We start from the raw sequence: 15,559 nt of genomic DNA, 5'->3' as shown, positions 1-15,559 counted from the left end.
TTCCCAGTCTTCTCTTACTTTATAAAAAGGATCTGTTTTCTGACAGCTTTTCTTAGCACTGTGGCAGAACAGAAGCTCTCTGGACAACAGCAACAGCTGTTTTAGTTTCCTAGCCATTCTTCCCTGTATTTCTTTCTTTCTAACAGTATCTGCTTTGAGGAAGTGCTTCCCTCATGTTTGCAGCAATATTGCACAGACATTAGTCCTCTCTATACGTTGGTCTATGTCAGGCCATAACATTCCTGTGTACATGAAACACAACTGATAGCATTGTGCAGCTGTGCCATTGTTAGAAGGCAGATAAATAGTTCTCTTGTGTGGATGTAGCCTCCTCATTTTGTTCACAGCTATTGACCAATCTTGTTTTTCCTTTTATTCAGCTGTTCCATGGAAACAGAATCTCGGTACCACATAAGAAACCTAACTGATGGGGTTTGTTCTCAGCCCCAGTCTCTGGCACCTCCATCTAGGGAGGAGAACATTTCTCTTTTTGAATATGTGCCTTTAATGCATATTTGTATTGCAGGCATACAGACTAGGCCTTTTATTCAGTCATAACAAGATGTCATTCCTCATTTTTTCATTTACTTCTGCATAACCAAAGAGAATGCTGCATAATTCTGCTAAGCTGGAGTGCCTTATATGTTAGTGAAAACAATTTTCACTTAACATTGAACCTTTTGTAGCCTTTTCCCTCTCTATCTTTTCTGTGTAGTATATCTATTTTTACCGTGGTTGTCTAATTCTTTCTTTTCCTTGCCCCTTATTTGTTAGTTTTCAGGAGTGAAAGCCTGACTTTGGAGCAAATAATTTCTCCCCCTTATTTTTTCTTCTCAGATATGCTTAAATTTTCTTTCTTTTTTTTTTGCTTACCATTCCTTCCCCAAAAGCATTCATCTTGTGAGAGACACTTTTCTCTTGTACTGTGAGAAACACTTTTTCAGCTCAGGAAAACCTGCAGCTTGTCATGACTTAAGGCATTAACATTCAGTAAGTGGGAAATATTTCTCCTGAAATACCTAGCTGCAAGGTGTTGGGACTGCAACTAATTTTTAGAACCAGGCTTCTTGAGCTCAAAGACCAGCCTCTCTCTTCACCCTGTGTGAACAGCATCTTCAGCACATGGTAAGGTTCCTGCATGCTGCATGATTGGAAGGAAGTCTCTGCAGATCTGCAGCTAGAGCTTCAGTCAGTATTCCAGAACCCCTGTGTTGCATCTTGTCCTGCCCATCCTCCTTCTCAGTGTGCTCAGGAAGACATTAATTGTGAATTTTCTTCATTAGTCACTCCTCTTTATTCATTATTACTACAATTGCCAGGGAACACAAGTGTTCTTTTGCACAAGGGGATAAGGAAACTGATGGACTTAAAACTAAAGGCTAACTCAGCTTGAGAGAACCCCAACCTCTCAAAATCTTCCCTCTGATTTCTTGATGTTGTCTTTGCAGCAGTGGCAATGCTGTTTTGTGTCCGTCCCAAATGGTAATGAGAGAATGAGCAAGGGGTCAATAAAGTTTAATTGAATGCAACTGTGTGTTAACAGGAAAAAGCCCCACCTGTCATTAATTCCTTGCCTACATAAAGCAGTGAATTCAGGTTATGTTAGAAATGAAAGGAAGAGCAAGACTTCCCTGTGAAATGATCATTAGCACTGCTACTTTCCACATAAGTTCAGCTCTCAGGAGTCTCTTTCACAGATTTCTGAATACAAAATGGTAATCTCAGCTAGTTTACTTGATAATGTCCTCAGTGGGTGGTAACAAATGGTATCTCAGACTTCCATGGCTGAAGATTTTTTGGAGGCTGACTTCTTTTTGGATGTCAACAAGAAGCTTCAGACCTGCTCTGTATAAGGCCTTTAACAAAGTTTATTTGATACTTTTGATGCCCTGCTCAGGTTGTCTGATAAACATCTGGTTCAATTTTCCTGGCTAAAGGAATCAAGTTGTCTCCTCAGTACTCTGATACTACTACTATAATGCTTGTGGACTGCCCTCACATTTTCATAATGAAAGTTCCTAATTAGCATCAGTGCCATGTATTTAATATGTCATTTTACAGAGCTTGCTCAGCATAACCAATGATGTTCCCAAGGATCTACCAAGGTTCTTATCTCCAAGTTCAGTCTCCTAGCTTTTAGTGCATTTCCTAATCACTTAGCTGTGAGATTGAAATGATCCTGATGAGAAATAAGCCCAGACTTTCAAACTCAGATACATCTTGTTTTTTTCTAAAAAGTAAATTATGTAGTGAAGATCTGAAGCTGAATCAACAGGCTATGGATATGTTAAATGATATGTCAGAAATAATGAAGGAGGAAAAGTGTATTAATAGACTTAGAATATCTTTACTGTTTTGCTTTATAAAGGAACCTTGGTTATTTATTGTGAGTGGCTTATGTGGTAACTAATTATCCTGAGAGAATATTTTCTAATAAATACACTATATTGTGTAGAAAGAAACTATTCAGTAGTGAATAATGTAGTTTTGCATAGTATAAATATAATGGGAAGGGATTGGGCAGTGGGACATGACAGGTTTTACAGCTACTCTTGTTCTGTACCTTCATGTTTTAGAAAATATAGCGGACAAAAATATTGTATAGTGTGTGAACAGGAATGAAATAATAGAAATCAAGGAATGATTGTGTATAGGTGGGTAACAGACTAAATTCTAAGCTTGTTCTTTGAGATATTTTACCAATTTATACTTTTTTTTTTTAATTGCCAAACTCATATTTTTAAGCTAATATTATTTTGGGGTTTGTGTAATTCAATATATCAATAAATTTACTATTTTAATATCAAGTATGATTTTAGTGACATAACTCTGTATTATACTTTGTACTTAATAATGTCACCACATATTTAATGTATTATGTATTCTTATAATTTAGTTCAATGATAATTGTGTTGGGTTAGATTTTAGGTTTGTGAATGTTAAAATATGCAAACACACACACACACCACTGAGCCCCAAAAGTCTGACAGATAACTTAAGGCTAAGATAATGAAGATTTTGAATTTCCCGCTTGCTGCATCTTGCATTGGCCTAAGTTTTGCCAGTCATCCTCTTGAATTTCCCAGAATGATGCTGGTTTATGGCACTGAGCAGAGTGTGTGGTGAATGTGTTTATCCAGGTAGCTACAGCAAATTCAGGGCATGTTTCACAAAGGCTGCCAGCACCTAACTGATCTGCAGGGTGCTGCTTCAGGCTGGGCTGCAGTTGAAGTGTTTGGAACTCTTTTTCTTTAACAATGCAGAAGGAGAGTAAAGAAGTGACTTCTTCCACAAGTCCTGGTTCAGGCCTCATATCCTGCTCGTTGTCTGAGAGCCTGTAACTAAATCTGTTGGTAACTGATCTAGTGTTGCAAAATGATTAATTTAAACGACCTTTCCTTAGGGTTTGCCAACAAATACAGCATTGAGAATACAGCCAGAGTTCAGGTGGGTTTAAGGACTGGAGTTTTGAGAGGACTGCTAGTGTATGTCCTGATCCTTGTTGTGGTTCTAAGAATTTGAGTAACACAATAATAAAGTCTCTGAAGACGTTTATTTGTCAAGCTTTATTTAATTAGACTAAAATACTGTCCAGAACCTGATGTGGACATTGTGGTTGACTTCAGTTCATACCCAGTCCCCTAGAACAAGACAAAAACCCCCATTTCTTTAACCTTAGTGTGTTTTCATTTTAGTGTGTTGGAAAATCAGCAATTACTCATTTGTGGATAAAAGCCAGGGAGGTTGGACAAATGCTTAAGAAATTATGGGGGGAAATTAGGAGATAAAACAAATTAGAAGGAACATTTGGTGAAAGCAAAGCACTGTAAAACTGATCAGTATTTTTTTGACATTTTATATGCCATTGTACACTTATTGCCATGGTAATGAATGGAAATTGAGTGGGTGATACATGTTTTGGTGGTTTTAATTTAAAAAAAAATAGGAAGGCAGTAAGCAGTATATTTTTACTCTATTTTCAGTTAGTAGCTACTAGCTACTGTTTTCAGCTCATAGGTCTGTTTTAAAAGTCAGAAAAATAATTGTTCAAAAAGCCATCAAAGTACATGCATGTTATTGAGGGAAGGAAGAACAGAACATTGTTTCCAAGACATTTTATTTATCTGTCACAAAAAAGGATATTGACTGACACCAGAGAGAGCTGCATTCCTGTATCCCTTTCTTACTGAAGATTTAATTGTGATCAGAGCCCTTAGATACATAAGGAAAAGTTATGAAAAGAATAATAAGGTGAATAATAAATTCCTTAATTAAAACTGAATAATAATGTATCCTCTTATTAAAAAAAATTAAGTGCTCTGCTAATAAAAAAAAAATGCCAAGCAGGTTTTGCAAATACAGTAAAATAAGCTTTTCACAGACATTGAATTAATTTAATTGCAGAAGTGTACATTGTCATTTAATTTAGTAAGCAAACAAGACCACTGATCTTTCTGATCTGGTATTTTGTATCCAACTGTGAGCTGGATCCTAAGGCATTAATATTATAATTGTCATGGGGAACTGTAATTCTCTTCATTGTGCTGTGTGAAACAACATAAGAGCAGAGTTTTTCAGCAAGCCCATAATATTGTAAAGCAAGCCCATAATACTGTAAATATTCTGAAGTGTTAATGATACTTTGGAATATTCATTGTGTATAATGGAATTAATTTTGCATTCTTACTCTTCTGACATATTACCTATAAATTATGTGGAATGAGTTCAGCTTTGTTTACTAGAGTGCTTTTTTCTCACACTTTCTTATTTGAATTTGTGACACTTTGTTCAGTATGATCACCTGTAATTGTGTTCATTTGTGATCCATTCAAAACTGAGGGTAGACTCCTATAGAATACACAGAGATGGCAACACAAATACTGGGTTATGTGTGTTATGTACATATTTATACATTCACATATAATATTCTTTAGAATGTAAGTTGTACATTCCACAAAAAGCAAACATTTTGCTTTGCTAGAGGAAGCATTTGGTTAAATATACCTCTGGCTAAATAAAGAGACCACCAACACAAAGGTAGGTGGAGACATGATGGTTGGCACACCACTTCAAACACGACAGGTTGTTTTTAATGTATTTCCCATTTGAGGATTAGTGTTCATAAGCATAGGCAAATTATTCCTTGCAGTATGTTTGTGGCTGTATGCAATGTAATGAAAAGATTTCCAACACAGATTATTTGCAGTTGGAGCTCATTAATGAGGTAGATTAATTTTAAGCCTGATGAAATGATACAGATAAAAATTTAGCCTCAAAATACACCTATAAAAGGGAAGTTACTGGATTTTAAAGCCCAGCTTCTAAATTAATTTTCAATTCTACACATGAAACTTTATATTTTATTTTAATTTTAACCTGTGTGTCTCTGAATGTTATGTGAGTTATCTAATTAAAATTAATATTTCTGAACATATTATCTGAAATGCATTAAATTTTTAGTATCTGTGTATTAAAACTTCAACAATCTTGTTCTTAGTGGATCACATTTTTAAGTAGTTTCCCTTGCTTCAGGTACAGGTTAAAGAACATAAATTTTTCAGAGTTTCAAGACACGTATTAGAAAGTCTTACATTAGGTGAGTTGCCAGCTGAGAAGACTTTTACTAACTTTCCATCTGTATTTTTCTGTGAACTTGTGCTATGAGACAAAGGTTCAGAGTGGGAGTGCCTTTGATCTGCTTCTCATTGTGGCTACTAGCAGTTGCTCCAAGAATGAGAGCAAGACAGCATGTAGGACATTCCTACTAATCTCCCTGCTTCCAGCATTTTTCAGCCTGGAAGCCTCTCCAACCAGCTGAGGTTTGTCTGTGTTTCCTAATGCTCAGTGTGTTTCTTTTTCATGACTTTGTATCATTGGAAACTTTGTTCTCAGTTTTTTTCAAGCAATTGACACATATCTTAATTAACATGGATCCCAGCATAGAAGCTTAGTCAAACTCACCTTTATCGACTGTGAAAACTGGTGATTTACTCCTGTGCCTTGTTTTCTACCTTTTGAGGAATTATTTATCTGTGCCACTTCTTTTGTATGCCTCATCTGTTAAGTTTTCCCCAAACTGTTTGATTAGGGATTTTCTAAACTCTCTTGGAAATCTCAGTAGATCATAGCCCTCTATGTACTTCTAAGCCATTCAGAATTTCCCTTTACAAAAGCTGTGCTGCCTCTTCTGATATGAGTCATCCAAATGTCTGCTAATTCAGTTCTTCATTATGATCTATACTAATTTGTATGGATGTCAGGCTTATGGGTCTGTAGCTCTCAAGCTCTCAAGATGTTCCATGAAAAAGAATTTGAACCTTGTTTTTGTGTGTTTCAATGTGTGTAAGTGCAATTGTTCCTGATATTTGCTGGTCATTTCTTTCCTTTAGTTTTGTAATTTTTTTGTATAGTCTCTTCAGTTTCTTTGGGCTTCCCACAATGAGTTCTTGCATCAGGGTCTCTCCAGTTCCCTTTGGTGGACACCAGTGGAAGGTGTTAAATTAGCTTGTCCACAGGGGTCTTGTCTTCTCTGTATTCCTTCATATTTTCATTGCCAGTCTGCTCTGCAGACTCCTTGGCAGGCTTTCTTATTCCTCATGTCTTTGAAGAAATATTTATTGTTAGTTTGCTAGTTGTTCCTCTTCTACTTTCTTCTTTGGTACATTTCTTCTGATACCGTCTTTTATATTCCATTGTGTATAGTCATGCTGGTTTTCTGTTGCTGTTACCTAAGTTAATAAATGGTATGTGCTGGCCTTGTGCTTACTGCATAGCATCTTTAAGTAGTTTCCACAGTACCTGAAGGGATTTAATTTTTGTTCTTTTGATGTGTTTATATAAAAATGTCCTTGTTTTTATGTATACTTCCAGATGTATTGCTCACCAAAGGCAGAATTTCCACAGCTATCCTTTTCTTTTATACCTGTCAGAACTTGAATGCAAAGCAGGTAGTTAGAAATTTGTGAGATTTATACTTCCAAAACCAACATAAGTGCACAAACAGTACATGAATTACATATGCACAGTATCATAGAAGGCTTTGAAAGCTATCGCATTGTATTTCAGAAGTGTGGCTACACATTCTGCTGTGTATTCTGGTGGGGTTTTTCCAGTGACATAGGCAGACTTTTCAAATGGAGTCTTGAGAGCATTAGAAGCAGTATGGGGAGTACTCTGTAGCAGAGAAACCAATTACTGATCCTTTCCTGGCAATATTTGAATCTTCTGCTCTTTTGTGCTAAAAATATGATGTCTGTTGATGTGAACAAAAGAGATTTCTTTGGTTGTTTGGGATTTTTTTTTACTTCAGTGTAAATGGGTCAGTTACTAGAATTTGGATTTTTCAAGGTAGGATTATTTTAGTGTGTATTTTTGAATAGGCTGGTTTTAATTTATTTAGATATGAATATCTGATCTTCCTTTTTGTTGTAAAGTTCTCTGTACAGCAGGAGTGGAAGCAGTGCTTCATTTTGAGAACAGTGTTGAAGTAAATTCAAAGATTAGTTATCACTCAGACAGGAGCAGCTTCGGATGTTGGAAGTTGTCCATTTAGAAATATCCAAGAAACTGCAGTCTAGTTCCATGCATATCAGCATAGTTAAATTATTTTATGGCAGCTGAATATCTGTCCTGTAATGTATTAAATAATTTCATTTCTGATAAATAAGTTGCATAGTAAGTATTTCACTTCTATTTGCTTTTCTAAAGGACTCTTAATGGGCTCAGTAAGTGCAGGTTGTTACAATGATACTCATGCATCTTAGAATTATTTAATTAAAACAGTAGGAAATCATTTGCCTGTCTTGTGGTATGCTTGAATATTTTTTTTCCCATGTTTCAGGTAAATATGCTGAAGATATATTTGGTGAACTTTTCAATGAAGCACACAGTTTCTCATTTAGAGTCAACTCCTTACAGGAACGTGTAGATCGCTTGTCTGTCAGTGTTACACAACTCGATCCAAAGGAAGAGGAATGTAAGTTACCTCCTGCAGGGAGGATTTCTTATTTTGTCACTCAGACAGCACTGATAGGTGAAATGGAAGTAATAGTTTAAATCATATTTATAAGAACACACAGCAAAGCATCATAAGAAAGGTCCAGTTCAATTTCTGCTACAGGCTTTTTTATAGCCCTGAGCAGCTTTCTGAGCTCTGCATTTTCATGGTTACTGAATGATGCTAAAGAATTTACATAAAAATGGCTACAGGAGTATCTGTCACTTCAGTAGTATTGCATATTTAGAATATTAATAATATTATGTAATATTATGTGAATGCTTAGAGATAAGTCTATACACTTTTTAAACCTTTCTATTAATTCTCATGGAATGTAAACATTTGTCCAAGTAGGGTTTTGGCATTTAACTTGTACCATCTTACTTTCTGAATAACGTTCTAGTTGTATAGCTTCATTTATTACTGCTGCATAACCTCTTGGACTCTTCCTAAATAATTTTAAGTATTGTAAATATTGGTTAGCACTGAAAAAACAAGTACTCTCAGAAGTCATCAGCTCATGCCTGTAAGATAGAATTTGTGTGGAATTTTAAAGGATGCCTAGGGTTTGTTGGACCACCTAATGCATAAATGCCATGAAGCTTTTTTGCCTTCATTGATATCTGTTGGTCACAGGTCAACTGTGAAAAATCTTGTAACCTCCAAAAAATTTAATTTAGAGTGTTCTAAACCATGTGGTTAAGACCTAGAAAGAAGAGGAACACCCCATCATGAAGAATAACTTCAGATTGCTTGTGGGATCCAATTTTAAACTACAGAAAGCTGTTTCAGTTCTCAATGTCTAGATATAATAATTTTGTATTATTAGATTGTGTGATTACAGTTGTGTATACAGAAAATTGAAGTGTCAAACCAGAAGTGTGGTCTTCAGGTTGTCTTTGGTTATAGATGTCAGAATTTCACTAGTAGCAAAATTAAGCAAGGGGAATTTTTGATTCTGTATTTCGTGTGACATTAATTTTAGAACAGGTTTTGAAAGACAGCTGCTCACAGCTAGTAGCAGATTTTCCACAAAATCATGACTTGCCTAGGGGAATTCTTACATTAATGGGATTTTCCAAGTCTCTTGATAACTGAGCATAAATCACTCTTGTATACCTCTTTTTCCAATTGTTGTGGTTTAACCTGGCAGGGAGTTATACACCACACATCCACTTGCTCACCCCTGCTCCACAGTGGGAGGAGGGAGATAATCAGGGAGGAAAAAAATGTAAAATTTGTGGGTTGAAATAATGACATTTTAATAGGATAGAAAAGGAAGGGAAAACATCAATAATAATATTAGTATATACAGAATAAGTGATGCACAATGCAGTCACTGGCAATGGTGGTGCCCAGCCAGTTCCTGAGCAGCAGCCCAGCCCCCAGACACCTTTTCCCCTGGGTTTATGTGCTAAGCATGACACCATATGGTATGGAAGGTCTCTTTGGCCAGTTCAGGTCAGCTGTCATGGCTGGGTCTCTTCCCAGCTCCTTGTGCCCCCCCATCCTGCTCACTGGTAGGGTGGAGTTAGAAGCTGAAGAGTCCTTGACCACTGCTCAGCAATAATAAAGCATCAGTGTGTTATCAGCATTATTCTCATCCTAAATCCCAAACACAGCACTATACCAGATACTAGGAAAAAATGAAATCTCCTCCTGCCCAAACCAGGGCATTTTTGCTATGATTGAATAATGATAAAAAACCCTTTCCATGTATGATATAAATTGTCAGCAGTTGTAATCTTGTAAAAACTGTAACACTCTGGAACGTTAATGGCGTTTCCGCATTTACTCTTGACAGCCTAGATTTGGTTCAAATCAGAAGGGGATGTATGTTGATATATCATATCTGATATGTTAATCATTCACATTTCCATGGAATGGAGAGACCATAGTAAGCCATTGAGTTAAAGCATCCAGGGATATTACACAGTAGCAAGAAAATTGTACTGTGCTATGTAAAAGGCCTTTTACATGTTTGGCTCTAGGTTTCAGGACCAAAAATCCGTAACTATTTGATGTTAAAGAATTGCTAGAAGTAGTTTTAAATAGTGTGTAGTCCCCAATGCACCATACCAGCACATTTTCACAGAACTGTGCATGCTGTAGTGTTTGCTACACTGTATAGCTAAAGAAAGGTACAGACTGCAGTCAAGGAAACAGGGCTGGGAATAGATCCTCACAGTGAAGTGCAGTGTGGCTCAGGGTGATTTGAACCTGATCCCCTGGATTTGTGTGTCACACCACAGAATGGCAGTGACTGCTTGTACTTCAGAGGGACACATGCAGTCCTCAGTGTCAGGAGCTGTTAAATTACTGTTTTTATTAACCTAAGAATATCCAGTCCTGGAGCTGTACCCAGTGCTCCTTATTCACAAATGTCTGCCTGGAATGAGTCACCAGATGAGGACAAAGGAAATGAGGAGACATTTGATATTCTATTTCCTTAAAAGTTAGGGATCAGGAAACTTTTTCCCTTCAGTATACTGTTTTGGGCTTGACTTCAGAAATCCATCACAAATAGTTTAGGTTTAGTCCTAGTGTGGACTAGAATAGCTGAAGGATGTTAATACATAAAGGGGAGGGAAGGGGGAGAATATTTGAATTTACCTTTTTTAACTCACTATGCAAGAATTAAGCAACTTTCAGTACTTCTACTTAGCTAACAGCATGAGTAAAATGGGATATACTTGTGAAATGAGTCTCATCTGCTCTTTGCCAGGAGGCAGTAATAGAAGATTTAATGGGTTCCTTTGGCCCCATGCTATTACACAAGAGAAAGAAATTAAGATTCATTTAAAGCTAAGTGGCATGAACAAAAACAGCCCAAGTCAGATTCACTAAACGAGATGCAGATACTTGGCAAGATGTTTCTGGCAGAGTCAGAGTGATAAAAAGCTCTGAATTTGTTTGAACAGTCTGTGTGTTTTCTCATTTTGAATTATTACAGCATCTCTGTGAAAGAATAAAACCAAGGTTACGATTGTATCTTTAGGAGTCCAACTCCTCATGACCAATTTTTCTGTCATAAAAGAGTTGCTATCAACTTGGTTTGCTTTGAATTATTACACTGTTTTCAAATTCTTGATTTCTCAATGTTATTAATTTCATATTTTAATAGATTTTAAAAAATACTTTATTATTTTCATATACATGTGGGTTTTACCCTCAGAAGATACCAAACTTGTATGCAGACAAAAAGAAATCTTTTGCTTTCCATCAGTAAACTCAACTTTATTTCAGTTGTATGGGAAACAAACCCATATGTATGCAAGAGTAATATTTGGGGTCCTTTTAGGACTGAGAAAACACATTCTTGCTATAAAGTTGAACTAAGGTCAACAGCTTCACTAGCCCTGCAATATAAGGTGTCCTCATAGGTGAGAAAATAAATCCTGAGTATAGTTTCTTTGCAACCATTTTTCATTTTAGTATTTACTTTATAGTAAATAGTAAATATATAGTTTATAGGGAGCATTACTAACTCTGTCCATATATATGCAAATTGCATCAGTATAATAATACTTCTCTTAATTGATCAAATTTTCATGAATTTAATTGTGCCTTTTAAGTGTGAAGTACTGCTGAAAGTGAAAAATGGCATAGTTTTAGAAATCTGACAGTTTTGAAAAGAATATTAATTTTAACAATTATGTGGTTCTTTTTTGAAAGGCTGATACATGGTACAGCTCTGATGTATTCATGAGGTATTGGAAAATAGTTTTGTACCACTCAGAAATAAATAATATCAGGGCAGAAGGAAAATTCATAAATTCAGAGTTTATCAGACTATTTTGGTATTAATTTAGTGCTTCTTTCATTTTGACCTGCTTAATTCTATTTAAACCTCAAACCAGAGAGGATTTTAATCTCAAAGACAGTGTATCAAATTCTTGATTTCCATAGCATATTTGTTACAACTGTGACAAGCAACTTAAATAAACCTAGTGGCAGAAGTGCTGTGGGTGAGCAGCCTGGCACATTTCAGGAAAGTGAATTGTGTTTCAGTAGGCTTCTGCCTTTGAATACATGTGTTAGTTGTTTTTCTAAACATTCTATAAATATTGCCCTGTCATTAAAACAATAGTAGTTCAGAAGTTTGGCTGGACCAATGCCAGAAACAGATTTGTTGTTTTGCTATGGGGAAAGAGAGGTAGCATTTGGTGGGGAGAAACCTAAAAAACTTGACAGATAATTGTGGTCTGTATACTGCTGGAAATGGGAGACTTGGTCAACTTCAAAGTCTGGATACTCAGGCCATTGTGAGAGTTAGAAGGAAAGGGTAGCAAACCACAAATTAAGGGGCAGCTCACTGTCTTTAGCCTCTGAAGAAGATTTTGCTGAGTATAGAAGAGTGTAAATGTAATCTGAGAATGGGGAGCACATGAAAATTGGGTCATGATCTCCACATGTGCTATATTAAGTGGAGAGTAACACTATTGTCAATTCATTCATTAGAAATGTTACCCTCCAAGGCAAATGAAGACTGTTAAATTATATAGCAGGTCTCTTTTCCTTGCACATCGCTACTTAAAGAAAGTTGGATTTGAGTGTGTCTCCCTCTCAAGATTCTGAGCTGGTGGGCTGGGCTTCAACTGCTCTCCATGTTCCTTCTCCAATTCTCTTAGGCCCTTGATTAAATCTTAAGTAAATCAGTTTTGAATTAGTGTGTCCAAGGCTTAATAGTTCCATGGTAGGACCATGATAGTGCATATTTTGTGTATAAAAAGAGGGACAAAATACCATTTGTTAAACAATGTGGTGGTTTTGTTGAGACTTACCAGCAGATTCAGTGCTTGATGCCCACGGGTGATTCACATCTTAATAGGACTTGCTTGTTCTACATGCTGCATTTGAAGCAGCTTCTGAGTCCTCCTAAAATGATTGCTCTAACATCTTTTTGTTTACTTGTAGTAGTTAAGCTATGTACATTCTCTGTCCAAAAAGTTCTTGAGCTGTTTTGGAATTTTTTAGAACAGTATTTCAGAAAATTTCTATTTCTTGTGTAGGGGACAAGCCCAAAAATCATGTATGATCTACAGAAATAATGTCTCTCTTTAGCAGCTATCAAATCCACAGTCAGAGTATTCTGATGGCAGAGAAACCTAAGATGTGTGCATTCTGGTCATTGTTTAAATGGAAAATCATTAAAAGTATAAAATAAATAAAGTAGAAATCAGACTTTGAGATTGCAGTGTCTTTAGGAACTGATCACAGAAATCTTTACCTTAATAGAATTTTCAACAGCACCACTCCCTACCAATTAATTACCTTTAGTGGGAAATTTACAAGTAAGTTATTTGTTTGAGAGTGACATTTTTTCCTCTTTGCACTTTTCAAATTGCTGGGTAAGATTTTGAACAGAGAAAGGGAATTGTATCGGGCAACCAAGTCCCCTGATTTGTGTGAAACCTCCCCTAGTCATTTAATTCTGCAGGGAGTCACAGCTGTGATATTCAAGAGTTTACAGTCTTGAAAGCTGCCAGGATGAAATTCTGCAAAAAGTATTAAGAGAACAAGTTTCTAAGAGGAATATATATGATTTCTTTATTTACTCTCTTTAGGAGAATGATATTTTTTGGCCTAGAACCCAATCATAAATTGTGTAGTTGAGTAACTGTAAAAGAATAAAAATAAATCTAGTCACTTTTTTTTTCTTCTGGTGAAGTAAAATGTAGTAATTAATGTATTTGAAAAGTTAAATGTAGCTGCTTTCTGTCAGTGCTGTGGTGAGCTCTATACCTGACTTTTACTGCAAATTGGGGATTGCAGTTTAATGAGATGCTTGCCAAGAGATAAAACATTATTTAGTATGTACATTACAGATGTGCTTTTATTTATTTTTCACTTTACCCCAAAAGAAACACAGTTATTGTATCTCATCATAGCACAATTTAAATACCCTCCACCCCCCAGTGTGTTGTTGATTATAAGTAAAAATGGACTGGCATCTCTTTTTCAAAACCAAGTGTACAAAAGGTTTACAGTTTAGCTTTCTGACAGACAGTTTTTGCTTATGTGGAAAATATTGTTGTGCACAGAGGGTTAGATTGGCTGATATAATACATCTTTTCATACAATCCAAACAACAGACACAATAAAGACAGACATTTGTTTAGATTGTTGAATGAATCTTCAAATTAAATTGTGAATATCTCAACATTTAAGGAAATTATTTAAGACCCCGTTTTTTGTTAATTGCAGTGAGCACAAGTGGTGTAGTAGGTGGACTTTCAGAAAAATATATCCATATCAAATTTAGGATCTTGGGCTGTACAAAAAGTTCTGTGCTAGTTAGGAATTAAGCAACTGGAAGCCTAAATTTACCATCATCAAGTCAAATGCCTGCAGCTTTTCCAACTCCTCCTTCAGCTGCTCATCTCTTCTTGCACCTGAATTCATACATGCAATTTGTCTGCCCAGTGCCCTGGCAGTGCCAGTTTATCACTCAGCCAGAGCTGGGTGGCTGTGGCACCAGCCAGGTTTCCACCTCTTCCCCCTGCTGAGGCTGTAAAGCACGCAGGGCTCTTGTCTCTTTGCCAGCTGGCAAGCTGAACAAGTGGCTTTGGACTGTGCACAGCCCAGGATTAGGCTGGGTGTGTGACACGGGATTTACCTGATCCCTCTGGGTAGGCAACTTATATCCATGTCAGGATTCTCCCTGTGCTGCATGCCACCTCCTTCCCTTTCCTGAGTAATTCTGTCCTGATGTGCTCTGTTGGTTGGAATAATGGTGTGCCTTTCAGGGAATGCCTGGTACGGGTCATCAGCATAGGAACTGCTGCTTGAAATTCTACAGTGTGTCTTTTCCCTGAAGCCTTCTGCTGTGTGTCTTAGGTTTAAAGAGAAAATTATTATGCTTGTTGGGGATTGATTGATTGATTATTCTCTGGTGTGTTATCCCCTGTATGTGTGTACAAAATGTAGAGTTTTAAGCAAGAAAAGGGAAATTATGAATTAGATTGTCTGTGCCTGCTCATTGAAGAGATGGAATGCTAATAAGGAGTTTGTAGAACAGTGTCAATAATATGGTGTCACATACTCTGTCACATACAAACTCTGTGAGGGTTTTAATATTAAACCAAAGTACTGTATTTATTTATTAGAACAAATTGATTAAGTTCATTGTCTTCAGAATGTACACAGGTTCAAAGAGAAGTGTACTAAGTTTTACTTTTGTGGGAAATATCTCCAATATATGACAGTTAGAAATCTTGCAGGATTGCCAAGCAACTCTGAGCAAGTACATTTGGTGTTATTTGTATAACCAACAACCCAAAGGAAAAGCAGCTGAAGTATAAAACGATCTAAGACTTAAATTTTAGACTTAAATTTTTAAACCTCAGTTATTCTAACTGAACTTTTGCCAGCTGATAACAACCTGTACTTCATGACAGGTACAAAATATATAGGGTTAGTTATGACTGCAGAAATACCTACAGAAACTGGGACTCCTAGCTGACATTCAGACATTATAATACTTCTTTCACACACTTTAAAAAGCTTCTGAGCAGCTAATTAAAGCTACTAAAAAGAATAAAAGACACTGTGATGAATTAG

At 36.4% G+C, this 15,559-nt stretch overlaps 1 protein-coding gene across 4 annotated transcripts in view; it reads left to right on the top strand.

Annotated features, from left to right (window-relative positions):
- The window catches only part of WASF1 (WASP family member 1), an 87,859-nt gene that overhangs the window by 62,290 nt on the left and 10,010 nt on the right, over window positions 1–15,559 (top strand). For all 4 annotated transcript variants that reach the window (XM_077175199.1, XM_054629416.2, XM_077175200.1 and 1 more), the window contains one exon: window positions 7,841–7,975. In XM_077175199.1, the coding sequence (XP_077031314.1) occupies window positions 7,841–7,975 (135 nt within the window). The remainder of the gene's footprint in view (window positions 1–7,840; window positions 7,976–15,559) is intronic.

This window comes from Agelaius phoeniceus, chromosome 3 (assembly GCF_051311805.1).
Source record: "Agelaius phoeniceus isolate bAgePho1 chromosome 3, bAgePho1.hap1, whole genome shotgun sequence".
In the NCBI taxonomy this organism is placed as follows: domain Eukaryota; kingdom Metazoa; phylum Chordata; class Aves; order Passeriformes; family Icteridae; genus Agelaius; species Agelaius phoeniceus.
The sequence above is the reverse complement of the archived record's forward strand: the minus strand, read 5'-3'. Positions and strand labels throughout refer to the sequence as shown.